Here is a 20832-nt window from a genome sequence, read left to right as displayed (position 1 = left end):
GCCTTTAAATTAAAAAAAAAAGGGGGGGGAAAGATGAAATAGTATCAGAAGACAGGATCAAAACAAACATAGCTAAACTACTGAACTTCCTGCCAAATATTACAGGGATTTTTAAAAGATTTTGCAACATAATTTGTAATTGTAAATTGCAAAATGTAATTTGTAAATTATAATATGATCTTACAACATTTTGCAATATGTAAACTTTTACATAGCTTCAAAAATGCCATTTGATTAATTAATGAGCAAAATAAGAAGCGACCATAGCTGTCAAATACAAGGCTACAGCCTCTGGCTTAGAAAATATTTGGAGTGACTGCAAGATCCATAGCCTCATCCTCCAAATCAGCCACACTGAAGATCAGAGATGGCAAGCATTTACTTTCTATTTTAAAGCTGCATAGCTGTTCCACACAGCCTTAAAGTAAAACACTACTGAGATCAATCCCATTCAACTGGGAGGCATGAACTCCAATATCCTAGCTGAATTAAATAAATGTTAGTATACCAAGGTACATGGTTTATTTTTTAATTCCCTAAAGCTAAGCAACATCTAAAAATGCTAATAAACAAAACAAAAAAGCTCTAACACAATGTGCCACAGAAAGTACGCTTTTTCAACACAAATTTCAACCCAGAATTTCAGGGTTACATACACTTATTTTGCTCATATATCATTAGCCTATTAAGTAGGTACAATAGGAGGAAGAGATATGCGTGGGAAGCAGAGGGGGAGGCTTGGGTTATTTAATTCTATTTATTCCATCAGTGGAACTCCCATTGACAGTTGTGGGAATAAGTAAGATATGGCCCATGGCATTTCAGCTTAGCAATCAATTAATAGTGCAATCAGAGTAACTAATAACCTGATCTTCTTGTCACAGTACTGTGTTTTTTGCCAAGAATAATTTTTCAAAATTCAAGTAGTGATAATTTCTAGCTCTCTTTTCATTTAATCAGAATTTTAAATATAGTAATGGACTCATCAGAATTATATTTCTTTTCCCTTGGGAGTATATCAGATGTACTATGGAGGAGAAGAAAGGAAAGAAAAGAAAATGAAAAAAAAAAATTAGATAATGGCTATGGGGAAAAAAATCCATCAGTGCTGATCAGTCGTGCTGCCTAACAGACGGAGAAAGATTTCCAGTGGAGGGATTGAGAATGAGGTATTAGCTCTTTATCATTTAGTGAATTAATCAAGGTAATGATCAGCCCCTTAAGAGTGAATTGATCAAAGTCCTCTTCTAGGTCTAGAATGCAGAAGGCAAAGAATTTATAGTCCAAATAGCCAATTCACATTTTTATCAATTATTTGTGTTCTAGTATCTTGCTATCTTCCTGAATGAGCATGAATCAATATATTCAATCAATACTTACATCCTCTAGTCTGCTACAATTTCCACTAACATCCACTAAAATATTCTCTTGACTCCCACTGAGGATAAACAAACGGCAAAAATGACTGAGGTTCATTTTTTGTATGCAAAGGTCTTTCTAAAGGAAACTATGAATTTACCAACATGTTGTACTCTTAAAATTTAGCACATTCTCAGAAGAATTGTATTCATATTAAGAAGTACCAATTAATTACCATAAACGGCGCAGACTCTGGATGAAATACAGTTATTACAACAGCAGATAAGTAATGGAGTAAGGACCATTGTTACTGGAAACATTCACTTGTTGATATGTGCTGCCTATTCAGAAATACAGACGTACATACCAAGGCCATCAACAATCTTAAGATTCAGGTCAGGATATTCATGATTAAAAAATATCATTTTTCAGGAGTACAGCTGTGAGCTAATATATTTTCCTTTTTTAAATTCAGTTCCTTTAATGTGGTATTCTGGAAGCTCTATAGGGCAGCGACTATCTCAGGGCATGACTCATGAATAAATTAACAGCAATAACTGTGAGACAGAAAAATTCAATAACTTCAGAAAAGGGATGCAGGCCATTTATTAAATATCCTAACTGAACAGAAGAGTTTTAGTCAGAATTTAACAGATTTTCAGTGATTTTAAGTATATTTTTTATATAACTTTGATGCTGTTGTGAGCATCCCTCAGAAAAAAACCTTTGGCTTAGTACAAAAGATTTTAAAGGCTTATTTTAAGCTTTTATAAGGGTGGAATATACTGAATTAATCTCAACACAATAAGCTTTTTCTCAATAGCGGCTTTTACAGAAGTATCTTTTGTAGATTCCCTTAATGGATGAACTCAATGATTTTCTTCAAATGGTACATTTGTTGCTGTCAAAGCAAATTCAGGCAAAGTACATTTAACCATGGGTTGGCTATGGAGGACAGCAATACACACTCACAGCAAACTTGACTGAATATTCAAGATTATGATTTAACTTCATGCTTAAATAATTGCCACTTCCAATCTCTGCTCAGCTAAGTCAACTCAGAAAGGAATCATTTAGATCATATTTTTATCTGGCAAATAATTACTAAATAGGGCAACCCATTCCACTTGTTTTATCCTTGTATCATTAGGCAGATTATTTTCTTTAATATTCCCAGATTTTTTTCAAAAGAGCTGATTTTGAGGAGAAATATTGTTTAGATCCTTCAAAATAAATTACATCATTGACCTGATGCCCCACTGTTCTGTGAATGAAACACTTAGCTACCTTCATGTATAAATGAACAAAGTCTTTTCAGGTAGAGAGATGGAGAATATACGCTTTTAAAATTTTAACAAACATCTACATCTCTGTGATGTAAGAGAATTTAACTTTCTCAACCCTTGCACCTACAAAGAGATTTGCCAGTGTGACCATCTCTGCTGGCTACTCTGAACAGGTAACAGTATCTGAATTAGCATTATTCCTTCCGTAATGAAAGCCTTACAGTCAGTGAAACTATGTGGTTCGCAAAGTCAGCTACATGTTGTATGCCACGGGTGGGAACAGAATACAAATGATCCTGTAAAGCAACAGACTCCTGCTGTGGATGCTCAGCAGCAGCTGATGTAGTGCTAGCTTAGAGCCTCTCAACACTGATATTAAAATATGGCTTGTGACAATGAAATACTACAAGAAACGTAAAAGATGGAGTCTTCACTGGCTTTTGTTCTCATTTAAAATACAGAGAAGCTGCTAAACCTATATTGATGGCTAGAAGAGAGTGAAAGAAAGCATGGGGGTATCAAATAACTATCCCAGTTCATTATTTTTTGAGATATTAATTACTAGCCTAAGATGGAGCAGCTGCCATGGACTTGGGTTCTGTTGCAGTACTGAAAAACTTGAAAACACCAGGGAAAACCAGCCTTATCCAGCTTGCAAACACCCAAGACTGCACACTGAAAGCTGCCCAAGAACAGGCTATGCTGACCATTCCTCACCTCAGCATCTCCTGGAAACAGGAGAATTTCGTTTAGTTGCTGGGCTGTTGCTAAGCTCCATTCACACTTCCACAACACACACCTCTGTGAGCACCGGCATCCTGTCAAGCATTTGCTTCTTTCTTCTTTCTTAGACTCCACATGGCAATGATACACAAGTGTATGTTCCTATCACAAGTACTTCTGTGGTGCACTTTAAGGGTCATGGAGACATTTGGCGATATGCAATGACAAAACTCTTTCTCTTGCAAGTGACGTGATCACAGTTTAAACTATTTATTTCCTTTTTGCCCACAGTTTGAAGGTATGTCTGTCCCTGCTTTAAGCCCAGAAACCACAGAAATATTTGGTGTCTTAATGGAGTAGTGTGCTGGGGATTCAGCATGTTTATTACAATAGCAGTCTCAAAGTTTGGGTTTAATCACCTTTTTAGCTAACATTATACATATCAGAATGTGTAACTTTTTTGTAAATAAGAGCATTTTCTCAAGAAAGACTGTGTTTACCATTATGATACCATTGAAATACCTTCACTATTTCCAGAGCCAGCATGCAAACATATATTGTTATAACACCACTTACCCTTAATGAGATTTCCCTTCGCTTCGTGAATGTAGCAATAACCTGTATTTGATATGTTGTCTTGTTGAATCAAAGATGCGCAAGCAATTGCCAGCTATATACAATGGATCTGCTTCATACATTACTGAAACAGTCTAAGTCAAAAGTTCTCAAGAGGTTAAAGCCTTTTAAAAGGACATTATACACCCTAAAACAAACTAAAAACCATGAATGGAATTGAAACTGCACAGATAAATATCCTCCTGAAATCAAGTATATTTTCTAAAATATTAAGGCATTGAAAAAATGTAATAAGACCATAACTGGAACTAAAAATTCTAATTTTATCCAAAACAACTTAAAAATGTTCTCCACAAGAAGCTTAAATTTTTTGTTTTGCTTGGCTTTGGAATACACATATATATATTTTTAATCTTGTAATTTCCACCTAGATTTTATTTGACTTATTTTCTTCTCAGTTAGCATGAGTAAAGAGCTGTGTTTACAAGGAACGGAACAGCTGTCATGACTGAATTATCAGGCTGTATTTATTTCCTGTTTGACTCTAAATATCCTTCTTCCACTATCTTGAGCCAAGTGGCAGGTACTAATGGAGAAAATTCTGCAAGATTTGACAGAATTATTTATAACACCTATTGAGTAAGTTTGAACTTCTTCCACAGAGGAGATCTGCTGAGGGGCTGGAACTGTGAGAGTTTCTCTGATTATTTTCAGCTGACAGTGAACCTCCGTTTCAGCTACCCAAGTGCTAGATCTCTTTCAAGGAAGTGTTTCGTGCAGCTCATAATTATTCAGCACCGATAGATGCAGCAGTCCTAAAAAGGGCTTGTTAAACAAGCTTATTAATTGACATGGGGCCACAGATAATTATGCTCATATGAAAGCAGCACTTACGTATGTCTGATTTCTCTGTGCTTTCCAACTTTCCCTCAGCTCAGAACCTTCTATATGGGATATTGACAGTCATTGCCCCAAATGAATTTTTCATATTTTTGGAAGGTTATCCCTGCTGCCTATCACTGTTTTTAAGGAGTCTACTCTCAGAACTCCACAAATAAAACCTGTTGTGTTATTTCTCTGCCTTTTCCCCAACCCAACTGCATGTAGTTTTAGAAAGAGCATGTATGGAAATGACTATGTGTACATAGTTTTTAAAAATGCTATCTTATTCTCAGATCAAAGGCTATAGTGTAGAGCAACAGAGGAGCAGACAAAAGGAAAGTAAGAGGACCTGAGAAAAATACTTCATCCTCTACTAAAGAGTTTGAATTCTACAGCCCATTTCCAGCTGATTGTTGCACTAGAAATAAAGACTCAAGATACTGCCAGCTTTCACATTTGCATGGGCACACACAACTTTATAGAATGATACGAGCTTTCCAATCAACTAAAATGAAGCAACAATATACAGGGGAAAAAATGGGCATCTCCTACTGTAAGAAATTGGAACTGATCACCAAAAAAAGCTCAGGCTTATAAAAAGGAAAGTGGATTTGCTAGACTAATGCCTGAGATTTAGTTTTTAAGTAGCATGAATGGTCCCCTGAGCTGTGGAACAGGCCAGGGTCTTCCTTGATCCTTGGCTACATTATTGAACATGCTCTGTGAGATACCTCGTACTTGGATCTCCTCATTGACCTTAGTTTTGAGTTTTCTTTTTGCTTTCTTCATCTCTGTGCCTGTAAAGAATTGCAGAAGGTCCTTCTGCAATAGATGTGGGACCATTAGCAGGACCATTTTATTACGCTGTTTAATAGGATGCACATCACAATGGAAAGATGAGTTAGAAGGAGGCTCCTAACCAACTCTTCATTAGTTGCTATTCCTAATTTGACTGTAGAGATATTTAAGAGGGCTTTCCCTCAGCTAGTACTAAAGTCTGTCTCTCAGAAAGGTGGAGAAGAAGAGAACACCACAGACAGGATTCAGTTTTAGGTGGCTGGATGAAGCTGAGGTGCTTGGATGTGTAAGCAATGGGTCAGTAAATTCAGCAGGACAAAATCCAGGGCTCAAGCATGGTCTTAAAATAGAAAGGATGGGTATTTTCATGTGAGTTGCAGAAACTGTACTGAGCCTTTGGTCCTAAGCCTGCAATACTTTGTACCTTGTAGAACCAGGCGTCATTACATTTTCTATCTTATAAGCCAAATCTCAAGAACTATTATATTCGTAAAGCATGCAACTTCCTTCTGGGACTTAGTTAATAAAAGTAATCTGTACTCAGATGGTTTTCTCACTGCTTTACTCAGTATATTAATTGTTATTGCTCTATACTATAGCAATTACTTTTATCCATACAGCGATTCATATGTAAGAAACTTACTGAAGTCATTTAAACTTTGCGATGTATAAAAGTGCATGCTCAGGCTCAGCAGGAATCGGCCATTCTGCTTATGATCTAAACTATTATTTCTAATCTACTAATGAGCTCAGTTAACTCAGTCCCAGACTCTTGACAGCGGTAGCTCTGTGCAGGACAAAAAACCTGTATTCTTTGGTGGGAACGAGGACAAATGTAACCACACAAGCTAATTCCAGCCTCCGTTGCCATTTGACTGGATACACTGCTTCTGTTCCTTAAGGATTAGCTTCCCAGAAGCTGGAGAGACCTTCTTTGTGTGTTTATCTTTAAATGTTTTATTGCAGATTTAGACTACAGAATACTGGTCATGCTATTTAAAATGTGATTATCTTTGCAATCTGCCATGCAAAAGTGTTCACTATTATCAGTAAACACTAAAGTTTCTCTCTGTGACACAATAAATATCTTAATTTACAAAGTGTTTTTAATGGGGAAGTGTCAAAGTTTAAGACAGCACTATACACAATATTTTCCAACTAAGTAGCAGAGGCTCGGCCTATATTCTTAGCATAGATTTAACACAAAGACCACCAGGTTCAAAAAATGCATCACTCTGAGTCTGACTTTCACGGAGTCTGCACAAATCAAAGAAAGAGAAATTAAACCCACAATCAACCACTATAAATCAAAATTAAGAATATGGGATATAAAATGCGAACCACTAAAAATAAGAGAATAAAAGTTGAAAGGTAGATTTCATTAAAGTAATTTCACTTTTAACTATTTATAGCATATGTAACATGGGTAAAAAAATTTGTTTTATATGTCTACATACATATACTTCAGAAATACAGCTATCAGTATGGAAAGATATACACAAACCATATGCTTAATGCATATTTATATAAGGAATGCTACCAAAATTTGATAGGTTTACAAACTCACTTCGAGGTTGCATTGGAGAATAGAAGTATTCAATAAATTAGAACAAAGGAAGATGCCTGTCTCAGGTTTGTTTGATTTTCTTTCTGACTTTGCACAGTAAAAAAACCAGATTGTTTTGCAAAATATTGGATGCAATAAATAAATAAGATTAAACACTGTTGTGCATCAAGCTAGGAAAGAGGAAAAGCTTTATCCATATACTGAAGTAGAATTTTTGAAAATAAATAGCCATTATTAGGTCATAATGCCCCTAGGACTAAGAAAATAGCCCAAGGACTATGAAAATCTTCCACCCCCCTATAAAATTATATATGTTTATTTTCATTTTGGCAGTTTAATAATCCTGCTGTTAAGTTCTATGAGGGCAATTAGCTTATTTAAATATTTGCTTACAGTAAAAATAATGTATTTGTTGCTGCCAAAGCCTATGTAGTTTCAGGTGTAACAGTTTTCTCTGTGTATGAAATGTCTGTTACTTGTCTCAGTGCTCCCACACAGAGCCAGAAAAACTGGATTCCTCATTGTAACGATACTATTCATTTCCACTGAGGCCTCAGTTTAGAAACTAAGTAAATCTCACATTATTTTCATAGTCTGGGTGCTACTACTGAGAAAGAGCTGTGAATACTATACCCATTTAACTGCAGTGTTTGGGAGATGTATGGAAGGAATAATCAGTGGTTTATATCCTTGTCCCCTATGTCCCCCCAAGGGAGCTGTGTCAAAGGTCCCATGGTAATAAAAAATGCATGCTTACGCTCTGACTACTGATGGCAATACAACATCCCGTTACACAGCAGAGAGAGGACCGAGATCTTCCAAAGCTTCCTGAGCATGTGAGATGTGCCAACAAGATTTAAATTTAGAACAATTGCTGGAAAATGAAATTTTATGGCCTCTATTGCGGTAATGTGAGCCTAAAGAGAAGTTTGTTGATCACTTGTTTATCTGTCTCCCTAAGGACCGGTATCAATTTAACTACAAATATGACTATAAACTAGGGTAAATCCACAAATCAACCCATGATTCAATGTAAAAGAAGCTTGATTAACTTAAGTCAGTCAGAAAAACTGATATAAATCTATCCACAGTGGTATATTAACTGCCAGTATTTTAAAATATTGAATTTAAGTTAATGCAGTTTTCTTGCAAAGCCTAGGTTCCATCTGTCACACAAGATGGTTTGCCTAAGTCTGCTCACTTAAGCTTAATTTAACTGAACCTGTCCACATCTTCATGACACGTGAGTGCTTTTGAAGTCACTGAGATCCCTAATGTTTTTCAAGTTCTGTATTTAACTTGGGATCACCAGCAACACTTTTGAAAGTGTCCCTAAGGACTGTATTGTGGCTGAGAGGCTGCTCAGGTCATCTTTTTACAGAATTGCATGCGCTCGCACCCTAAGAGCAGGACACTAGTATAAGTGATCCTGCCAACATAGTCTGTAATACAATCTCTGAAAAATAGACCGTTGGTACCAGTTTCATTTGCTATTGTTTTCATTCTGTTTTCAAATGGGTAGGCTTTCTATTGCCCAACAGTAGATGCTCCAAATTCCTGACCGGCAAGGTTTGATCAAAGGAAAAGAAACAGGAAAAAGTTAGAGCAGTACTTTTAGCACAGTATCAAATAAGCAGATTTACAAAGCGGGGGGGGGGGGGTGTGGGGGTGTGGGGTGGAGGGACACAGAAAGAGAGAGAGTGTTAGGTCCATGAAATAATCTGTACAATGGCAGACTTCTTAAATGTAGTATGGAACCGAGACATACACTGCATGCTCCAGCAGTACTGAAGAAGTTTTGGCAGACATCTTTACAAGACTATTCTGCTTAGAAAATATCTTAGAGTCCAGTATACTGAAATAAAAACTGTAAGTTAGCTAGTTAACTTCAATATAGTACTTATCTTAAAATTCTTGCAAGAAGCCAAATACTTAGAACTTCTAATTTAATTGGAGCCAAACCACATTAAAGATGATTGCCAGTAATATTGCCAGTAACAATAATCATAAACAAAACATCAAACATTACAAAACAAATCACAGCTTTTTATAAATTTATGTATTTACAGGCGAGATTATAATATTCTGACTCATCTCTGTATGCATTTCATTCCAAAACAGCTCATTTTTTTCACTGATACAGTCCTAGGCATGATTATTGGTATATGGCCTGTGGGGGAAAGAAAATCCATCCTACAGAAAATTCTTATCACTTTATACTGTGGACATTTGACAAGTGAGGGAGACGAGAACTAGGCAAACTCTCCAGACGACGGTTACATCTGACCTTTGGAATCTAACTTGCTTTAACCTTGTCACTAAAATACCTAAAAGCCACATACAATTCTTCTGATGTGCAGAGACCTTCAGCTCATGTCAGTTACAATTGCATGCAATGACCAAATTTCTAAAACGTGATTCCCAACATCCTCTCCTTTTTTTTTTCCCTCTCCCCTCAGACTTACCTGGTTTCATCAATATAAACTGCCTCCAGCACAGATGCTGCATACTCAATATTCTTTTTTAAATCCACCACATTAATGTCACCCTTCTCCAGCTGCTTTACCAAGCATCTTAATCTGTGAAAAAGAAAATAGAAATATCAGTGCATTGCTTATATCAAATTTTAGTGACTGCATTTTCTATTTGTAATATTGGAAACAACACAAAAGCCAATGCATAGGCAAGAGACTGTCACTGCAACTCTTGTCTTTTTGAAAAAAAAAATCTGGGTTTACAATGCATGTAACAATGACCAGTTACATGTTTTTACAGCTTGCTAAATTTATAAGATCTATTAAGAAAAGGCATATACATTCCAGTAAGTCAGAGAGGACTCATTAACTACCATCAGAGCAATTTTATGTTACTTTTGACATTACAATTATGCCTGAGTCTCTAATTTTGTTTAAATAATAAATAGAACTTTGCAAGCTGTCTTACAATAATTTTTCTGTGCTTAGAAGGTTGATTATAATTTCTTAATATCCACTATACACTGATTTTGCTTCATTTAAATGTCTTTGATTTTTATTTAGGCCTCCAGTATGTTTTTCCTGCAGAATTTGTATTTCTTATTAGTGTGAGCTAATGTGGACCTCCATTGTTTGTGTTTACAGAAAATTCATCATTATACCAGACGAAAGGTGGTGCCCCTATGGCATCAGAAAAATCCAAATATTTTCCCAAGTGTGCTTTTACTTTTAGTTTTGAGAACATTCTTTTACATTACAAACACAGACACGCCCAAAGGGGATTTTGTAATGCATCGACTCATGCCTCTGTAGCAACACATTTATACAGACAAACTCCTTGAATACCAGATTTTTCCTAAACTCTCCGATGAGGAGAACACTTCTGACACTGCTCAACTTAACCATACAGAGTAGTCACAGCACTGGAGTGAAATGAAAACCTTATCAGTAACTGTGTGGAGCTGTGACTAAATGGATGCTTAAAGAAGTATGGGTATTTTCCTTCTTTCTGTGCTATATCTCTGAGTTGAAATCATCTATGGTTTTGTATCATGTAAGATAAAGATTTCTGTAATTAGAGATACATCATTATTTTAATTTAACTTTCATGAAATAGTCTTTTCTATGTGTATGCAATGTGAAAAAAATGTGTGAAACAAGCATTTAGTTAAAAAGTGGATTGAAATTGAGTCAGCACTAAACTGACTTTACTTTCAGAAAAAAAATCATATTTATGGCATGAAAGAGCATACATAAAATGTACAGTATGTTCTATAATTATGTTATATATACTATATATTAATTTTATGGTGTGTATACAATATTTGATTGGACCTAATTAAAATGTCTGAATTAAAAAACATTGATATTCAAAACAAATCTCTCATAAACTTGGAAAGTACTATTCCATCATAAAACCACTTTCAAAGGTTTTTTTAAAGTTTTATTTGGCCTAAGTACAGTTATGTCCAAGCCTGCAAGGTTAATTTTAGCAAATGGAGTTTTAAGACCAGCCTCCTCAGTTCTCCAAAGTGTTAATTCAATTCAAATTAGCATAGAACATAACACAAATAAAGCTCTTAGCAACCACATCTACTTGATATTTTACACAGTACATTGTATATCAATGGAATGGAAAAATTAGTGTTAAAAAATTTTCTCAGAGAAGTTAAGTGAGTGGATGAAACACTGTGGGAGTGCATCTCCTACACAGAAATAACTGTATGCATGGGGAGACAGCTCCAATACATAACTCCTTCCACTTCAGAGGTACCTATAGACTAAAGAAGCTAATTCATAGACACTCACCTCGCATACCCAACGCACACACTGTAATTCTCCTGGGATGTCGACTCCTCAGCAATGCACACAAACACACATACAACCCCTCCTGAGCACCAACGCCAAAATGCCCAGGTGAGTCTGGCAGCATCATCGCCTCTACTTGCTCAGAGTGGTGGTTCCACCACTTGCACTGTTCCCTTGGTGTTTGACTGAACATGTCTCCAAATCACACTTTCCGAAGCGGAAGCATAAATGAATTTAAAAATGCAACACTTACTTCACAGCAGGGAGCCAGGCTATGGTAGAACAACATTTGCTCAAAATGGCTTGAAATCCTACGATTTCCAGTGGTTCTATGTTTTCTCAGGGCATAGAAAAGATGACAGATAGATGGAATCATTTTTACACTTGCAGGAGGAAAGGAGTCCCTGGGGGAGCCTTTAAGCCACAAGGCCTTGCAGTATCTCACCGCACAGGTGGCAGTCAACTGACGTAACTTGCCCTGTAGTTATAGTTCATATTCAGGGAGGAACGCAGAACACAGTATCAGACCAAGCAATTTGGAAAAGCGGCTCAGGCAAAGTTAAAGTGATTCTGAAGAGGTTACAGAATCACAAAAGGACAAAATCCATATAATGCAATGATGACCAGTGACCTCGTCATCTCATGCATCCATGCTTTGTAGAGATGTCCTCAAGAATGTCTGTAGCTGATCCAGTGCAGATCTATCTTAGAACCACAGGATAACTTTGGTTAGAAGGGACCTCTACCTGTTTCGAGCTCTTGCTCAAAGCAGGGCCAACCTCCCATTTAGGTATAATTTCAAAGTTATATCAAATTTCTCAGGGGCATTTCCACTCGAGTTTTGAACGTATGGAGATTTCACAAACTCTCTGGGCAACTAATTTCAACGCTTAACCAGCCTCAGAGTGGATTATTTTTTCCCAATATCTAACTGGAATGTCCTTTGTGGCAACTTGTGCCCAGTGGCCTCTAACCTTTGCTGTGCACTTCCAAGAAAAATCTGGCTGTATCTATGGTACGACTTTCCACTACGAAGCTGGACACACCAATAAAATCCCTCCATAGTGTTGCTGATCAGACACTTGTCAAGTGATAAGCATGAGGTCTAACCCAAAAGTTAGAAAAATGGACTTCCAACCCAGCAAAATTAAGTGGGTTATAACAGTGTATGAATGGTCTGAATATACTCAACATATTATGCATTAACGTGAAAGAGCCACAGAGTTTAAGAATCGACATTTCAGTAATGAAACTAACATTTTAGTAAAGAATAAATATGTCAAATTATAAGACAAACCAAGTGTTGAAATACTCATAGCCCAGCATTCCTGAAGACAAAGAAAATTGTAAAAAAGACAAGGAAAAGTAACAAAAATGAATTATTACTCCAGCTGTATTGGACAGGATTTTATTTCTTTGTTTTCTTTTAATTAAGTTTGATAAATGGAAAACAAACATGAGAAATGCCATTAGAAAAACCTGAAATGCTACTTAAAATTGGAGCTAATTGTATTACCCTGCCTGTGAAACTGTGCTATTAGGAAATAATAGACAGTAACAAGAAAAAACTGGAGGAACTATTTTGTGAAATAGAGAAATGAACTACCTGAACTGTTTTAAGGTGCAAAGAAAATTGTATACAGAGTTAATATGACACAACATGAAAGAGATTTATAGAGAAAAAGAAACAGATTATTTCTCTCAGGACAACTGAAAACTGTATTTTAAAACTAGCAGCCCCGCTTTCTAAGAGAGAAAGAGACATCTGCAATTAATAAAGGGAGTGGGTGGAGAACCATCTTCTGTCATATTGGGTAAACACCATTAACAGCGCTGTGCTATTAAATGATTTTACGGACAATCCAAATGTGCTGTGCTTCTACGTATCTTTAACAGTGCTGTCTGTGTTTTCCTGGTCCTCACCTCCCCATGCAGCTGATGCCCATGTCCAGCTGTGGGCAGTAAGCTTTGAGGCCCACCCAGCAACACAGGCAAACCAGGTGAAAATGAGGATTTTACTAGGAGCAGAAGTAGTATGTTCTTGATTAACAATATCAAAGTCACCACTCAATTGTTCACTCCTTCATTAAAATTCTCCTATGTTTGAATTAAAGTTTTGATAAATCTACTGTAACTTTCAGGGGTTGTACCATATTAACTGGGGACAGATTTTAGGTTATTTGAGAAGGCTTCCTACGACAGTTTCAGGACAATAAGGAATTAGTGATTAAAAAAGACTTTTTCCAATAATAATAATAATAATAATAATAATAATAATAATAATGAGAAAATGTTTTCTTCTATGGAATCAAGCAAAGTTCAACAAGAGGAATATATTTGGAAATACTGAATAATTCTCCTAAACACAGATTAAAAAGATAACAAAGAAAGGTGCTGGGGTGGGATTACTTAAGAAGGGAGATTGTAAGGTAGAGAGGCAGACAAGTTGACAATTTCAATTTCAGATTTTATGGACTGCCTCTTCCTTTTCCAAGGGAAAATAAATTACTAGTAATTGTTGAGAATAAATGAGAGCTAACAGTTCAGCTTTACAGTCTTCAAGAACCAGAAGAGGAAAATTCAACTGAAGTTAACTTTTAAACCTGAGAAAAAGACCTGGCACCTGCTTTCCCAAAGACTGCCTTTATCTGCAATTTGAGTCCCCCCACCATTGAGCACGGCAAAGAAACAGCGTTCTGACTTACACATCTGGACTTCTAACTGTTTTGGAAACTCTGCAGAAAAAAAGCTGCCTTTTGCCACAGATCCTATTTAAGAGGAAGTGAAATAAACTATAAAAAGTAAGATGTAAACCACCCCTGCTTCCTATTATATTTTGAAATTAATGGAAGTCACTGTTCAAGATGGGCAATGAACACATGGGTAATTCTTTGAAAATAATAAACACATGCTAATGCTAATTACAGAGAAATAGCTATTCATATTAATAGTTAATAACCATAATGCCAGTCCGTGTTGGTGAAATCAACTCCAATTACCAGTTGTGAATTATCATGTTCCCATTAACTAGTTGAGAAAAGCCTATCTGTGTGCCAAATGTATTAATTCCTTGAAAAGATTATGAGCAAATACCAACATGTTAAAAAGGTTAAGGACAGAACAAATTATTATTTTCTGTAAACAATTGTTTCATGTTTTGTTTGTACTATTTAATATAGAATAAAAAATTAAGTGGATAATTGTAATCTTTATTATACAAATGATTTGACCCTCTAAATGAACATTACAAACTAAAAATGGGCTGATATGTAATGTGAAATTAAAAGTAAAGAGGAGGAGAGTAACCATATTCTCACAATATGATTAGTCACAGTTTAAATACCACTAGTTTTTAAAAACTTTGGGGAAGTGGTAAATTTTCCTCTAAAACCATTTAGAAATAAAACTGGAAACCAATTTTGCTACCTGTAGTGATTCTTGTAATAATCAGTTGAATAATTTTCACACCTGTAGAAAGCATCGCTTACCCAGTAGTTACTCAGCTTTTAAAGGCAGAATTTACATCCTCATTCAAACATGAACACTCTGAAAAAGGGCTAATATCCAGCAATTCCAAATCATTATCAATGGGAAGTTCAGCTCGTCTATTCAAAACAGCCTGATCCCAGAATCTACATTGTTTTACATGCACACACATTTGAGATTCAGGAAAATATTTGAATTAGGAGAAATTTAAAGTGGGAATATAAAAACATCACCTTGGAAAAGTCACAACAAATAAAACATATCACTATTTCACTTGAATTCTAAAATTCCCTACATAAATTACTCAAATTCCAATTATTCTTTATGTGAATTGGTATCATTTGAATTCTACATTTTTCTGTTAAAAACTTGCATGTATAAAATAAATCTTTATCTAAATACACCAGCCCCTCCAACAAATACTTCAAAATAATGTAGATCAGAAATAAAACCCAAATGTAATAATAACAATCAACCATGCACAAAGTTCATGCTCTGATTTTTTCAAGTAAAAAATTGTAATATATGGATCACCAGAAATCTTTCATTATGACAAAGGATATAATTCCTTCTTTGCGTTTGCTGCAAGATGAAAGAAAAATACCGACTACAAAAAAGGAAAATGCCAGATACAGTTGTAATATTTGTAATACATGTCTGTAAAAGACTAGACCTGATCATACAAATAGATGAGAGATACTGAAGAAGTATGCAGAATATGGTAATAAAGATTCAGGAACAATCCCTTTGGGTAGACACTCCTGTTCCCCTCCTCCTACCTGCAGTTACGAAGTGGCCAACTAACACGGCTTCAAAATGGCTAACCTTTACTTCAAGGTTTTTTACATTATGGTAGGGAAAACCATGCTGATACAGGGACATTTTCTCAGTCAAGGCAAGGCCAGCATATCAGTGGAGAGCAAAGGTTACGCAGCTCTTGACTCAGACCTTGATGTGTGTTTCACTTCCCTGAAAACTTACAAAATGCAGTTTCAAATGCAGTCACCTAATTTTTCTTCTAATTAGAGGTGCTGTCTCTCAATGAATTCTGATACTGAGAAACACAAGAAAGATATATCACATTTCCAGTGCTGCAAATGTGTTTTATGAAATTACTTCTCAGTCAGTGCTGTGTCTGAGCATATGCACAGGAAGCCTTGTGGTTGCTAAGGGTTTCACGAATCACATTCACTTCATGATTATTTTAAGCACTATGAGTGGTACACACTGATCTGTAAGTATGATTCAGTCATTAGAAAATAAATATTGAATATGCTGGTAATTCAGCCAACATTTTGATATACCAAAACTTCAGTCCCATATTGAAGAATTAAAATAGTTCTGCAGCTATATAACACACACTGAATTTTACACTTTCTTAATGATAAAACTGCATTTTCATGGTGATAGAATTGCTTTGGCTGTTCAGATATTGATCATGTTTATGGAAGATGAAGCAGGTTTCCTTCAGACAGGCATTCTCTATTAGGCTTCAATTCATTTTACCTTACTCATCCTACAAATTTTCGTATTATTTAGCACTCTAATACTGCATAAATATTGTCCTTTGGGTCTCATTTAGTAACAAGTTCAAGTGTGTTTAAAGGCTTAATCAAAATTTAGTCAAAAATACTAAGTTTTCTTTAGCACCTAGTTGAAATCATAGAAAGCCATGAAGTCTTACACGATTTCCACCTGAAACCACAAACTGATTCACACTCTCTAAAGCATTTTTGAATCTTTGCATAATTCTCAACAAACCTGATCAAACAAATTGCAAGTGCCTGAGAAGCCTTAGCATCTTAACCTCAGTAACACTAAAGGTCTGCTATTTGCAGCTATGTAACCTTTCAGCATCGTCTCCATCATCACCACTTGCTGCCCTGGGGAGGAAGCTCATCTGGGATCCTGTTGCTGCTGCTCTTCCCTGCTGTCTCTCACCACCCCTGGTTACTCATCCTTCCCCAAAAGTAAATTTTACCATTAGAGTCAATGTACGTCATCAGCACAAATTCTCACATATGAATTTCTCTCACCTTCCTTTGTGCACACCCAAGATACAGAATGAAACCTGTTTCAGCCAAGCTTTAAGTGACTTTCAAACTTTTCTCTCACTTCTGCTAATGAGCCATCATCAACGCTAATTTGGTTCCTCTGTTCAATTGCTTTGCAGGTTGAAGCTTAATGAAAAAAATCCTCAAACTTCAAATTATTTACTATGTACAAACCTTCAGGTGTTTTATCGGTCTTCTATGAGATGCAACAAGTAACCAACTAGTCTTTCCTTACCCTAAACTCTATGACTGTTTCAAACTCCATTTCCATTACCTGATATTCCCATTTCACAATCAATCCATGGAATCAAAGACAAATAATGCACAATCTATAGGACTGGTTTGTAAATTTCAAATTATCCTTCTTATGACTTCTGCTGAATTTTTTTGTCTGAAGATTGACATTTGATCTATAAGGTTCCCCTGAATTGTACATACATTATATATAATGCTAGCTAAAGCTATTTCATCTTGAAGTTGCCAAATACTGGAACAGCCTGTATGTCTCAAAGTCTTCATCATAATCTAGCTAAATTCGCTAACAAGAAGCTGGGAAATCAAATGTAAACTCATCATCTGCCAAAAATCATGCTTGAAGATGATAGAAGACTTTCAGTGCGTCTTACTTGCTGGAGCTAATGTGATAAACACACAGAAAAGGCACATAGCCCTTATTCCCCAGAGCCATTTAAAAAGCTTTTTTTTCCTGTAGACAGCAGCTTTGAGCACAGTGATCAAAGAAGCTGCTACAAGGTAAAAGTTAAGCCTCTACATCTTCCAAAGCAGCCCCCTCCATTTATTTTTTTTTAAATATTCCATGACAGAAAAAGGATACTTCTAAATAGATCACCTCACACTCACATTTGAATGTTGGCTCTACATTCCAGCAATAAACTTGTATCCAAACCTCTGTACCACTGGAAATTATCAAAGGAGGTGCAGGCCTGGAACATCTCACTGTCTGTGCTTCAGAGGAACTCTCTTAGCCCTACCTCACAGCTCCCAATCATCACAACTTCATCTCCCATACTTGTAAAAAGACCATGACCTACTTCTGCCCCAGGGATGGTCACAAAGTCATGGGAGATGTTTGCTGTTTTAAGAGTTCCTGCTAGAAGGCATTTCTCCAGATAACAGTATTATGCCACAATCCTTCTTCTCTTCACGTGATCTAGACTGTTTTAATATGATTGTGATGCACTAAATATATGATCTCATCACACAACCCAGCAAATGGATTCTCTCTTGTCAGCAGCTAGATAAATCTAATGGTCTGAAAGTATTTGTCTTCTCCCTCCCATATTCCCTCTGCTGCCTAGTACTGCTAGAAACAACATTTTGCTTTAATTGCTCTTGAAACCCATGGATGAGATAGTATCTTCCCATGCAATGGTATCTTACCAACTTATCAGTTATCACAGGGTTATAAGAGTTTGGAAATGGATGTCTCATTAGGCTTTCTTTTATTCTGTCTCTCCTTCATTCTGAAGTCATTTGTATACCCATCCTGAATCAACATGCTGACTATCTTCTTTATTCCTTAGGACCAGAAAATTTGGGTTGAAGAATGTTGATACTCATCCTTTAAAAACAGCATGCAAAGAGGTAGAAAGTCCTTTTAGAAACATTAAGAACAAGCTATCATATAAAAAGTCAACAGATTGTCTTTCATTTAAGACTGCATTAACCAGAACTGGTAACTTTGTACTGAAAATATTTTCTAGACTACTACTAAGAAAATATGTTGCTGTCATTGAGAAGGCTTTTTACAGCCTTTTTGGTGCAATTTCTGCAACTGTTAAGGACAGAAGATTGCTAAGTGTTTGGCACTAAAAATAACATCACTGCCCAGTGATCAAAGAATCATCTATGATGCTTACCACGAGTATCCTTTCCTCTACTTGATAAAGTCACATAGGAGTAAACAACCCAGGTAATGTCCTCCATTAATATTATAATAATGACACTTTGTTCTGTGATTTCTCTGTGGAATCAAACTACATTAAATGTTATATATTCTGTATATAATTAATGTGCTGATTTCCCCAAGACAGAAATTAGAACCAGGACAGAATTTCCTTGCTGCATACCACAGGTCAATATATATAAATGTGGCCAAACCTTTACAACTAACACTTGTGGCAACTTTTAAATTTGTTTCATTAATAGTTACAGATTTTTTGAGACATCAAGGTGTAGAATCTGGGTTCTGGTAAGTAATCTGGGTCCTCTGTCCTTATTTACAAGTGCTTTTATATTTATTTCTGACCTGTAGACCTTCATGGGCAGAGCATGAAATATAATACTGTTTGGTTGCTTAGTATGCATCTTCCATTCCATTTCTCTCAATGTACATACAACCTATCACTCACGTTATATTAAGTCAACAGAGGTTACAGAAGGACCTGTATAAAAATATATTACAGAAGAAAAGTTTTTTGGAATAGCAGTCCCTCGTATTCAGTCTAAGAACATGGTCAGACTTGGTGACCCAGCTATCTCTGTGTGCCCTGTTCCATCACCTTTTTTCCAGAAATTATTACCACCCCCATATCTGACAGCACAAGTGCATGCGTAACAATATGTCTTCAACCTGATACTGAAAAAACAATCTGATTCACCTTCAAGATATTTTATGGTAGGGGGATTTCTACTGAATTCTTTCCACAGAACAAGATTAGGGGTCATGTGTATGTGCAGTTATGCTATCCAATGAATCAGGGTAGTTAGTTCAGCTGGCCTAACAGGTCAACATAACAACTAACATAATCCTACTTCGATCCAAGCTCTAACTTGTCATTTGGTTTAGAAGCCCTACTTTTCTATTTACAATTAAACTTAAACACTTGAAGTACCAGAATATAGAAGTTATACTTTTAATATATAATCACACTGTCCAGATAGGATGACAGAGCCAATTCATCTTGAATTCTGTTTTCAAGGTGTATCATGGGTTCTGAGGAACAAAGTACAGATCTCTACTTGTTCAGATAAAACTATGAAATGTAACAAATACAAATATTTGCATTATGAACTATTACAGACTAATGAATAAAATATTAAAATAATTTAAGAGTTACCTTAGTTTGCCTAAAATGTTGTAGAAAATACCACCACCTTAATTCAGATGTCTTTTTTACTGAATAATTAATGGCTTCCACAAATCTATTTTCACTAGAAGAATTTTTCATTCAAAAGACAGAGCAAGACATAAATGCTTCAGCACAACAGCTGTAGTAATTACAGTACAATTTCGCTGTAAAATCATTACCATCTCAGTGGTTCTGAAGAAAAGATATAGTACATGTAATGTATATGACAATGTAAAAATATGAATAGGGCTTTTATTTAAAATTGCAATACTGCAATTAAAATGAAGAAAAAAAGAAAAAATTTGGAGATGCTAGAATCCAGCACCCTATGTTATGTGTGAAACTAACTTCTGGCATTTGGAATTGTTAAAAATAAATGTTCTGCTGAAGAATTGCCAAATCAAAGTACTTCAAAGTAGGTCTTGGTAATGAGAAGTAGAACATTAGAAAAGCTTAAACACACTTGAGAGCTGTATAAATGTTTAAAAATGGAAAGAATTAAGAGGGTGAACTTTTCCCCTATATTCTTTAAGAATGATCATAAATAGGATGAAATGTAACATGACCATCCTTATTCACACATGTGATCTTGACCTAGGATTTGTCTACATGAGAAACTATATTTGAATTAAGGTCAGGTACGAAACTGAAATTCGCTATCTGTCCTTGAATAGCTCTATCTTTGAATACTTCAGGACGAGTAGAACTAAACAGAAACAAGTCCCT

The 20832-nt window shown here is 35.8% G+C and overlaps 1 protein-coding gene across 13 annotated transcripts in view; it reads right to left on the bottom strand.

Annotated features, from left to right (window-relative positions):
* The window catches only part of PDE1A (phosphodiesterase 1A), a 162805-nt gene that overhangs the window by 50467 nt on the left and 91506 nt on the right, over positions 1-20832 (bottom strand). For all 13 annotated transcript variants that reach the window (XM_075756488.1, XM_075756487.1, XM_075756486.1 and 10 more), the window contains one exon: positions 9657-9770. In XM_075756488.1, coding sequence (XP_075612603.1) covers positions 9657-9770 — 114 coding nt within the window. The remainder of the gene's footprint in view (positions 1-9656; positions 9771-20832) is intronic.

Source organism: Balearica regulorum, chromosome 6, assembly GCF_011004875.1.
Source record: "Balearica regulorum gibbericeps isolate bBalReg1 chromosome 6, bBalReg1.pri, whole genome shotgun sequence".
NCBI classification, from domain to species: Eukaryota; Metazoa; Chordata; class Aves; order Gruiformes; family Gruidae; genus Balearica; species Balearica regulorum.
The sequence above is the reverse complement of the archived record's forward strand: the minus strand, read 5'-3'. Positions and strand labels throughout refer to the sequence as shown.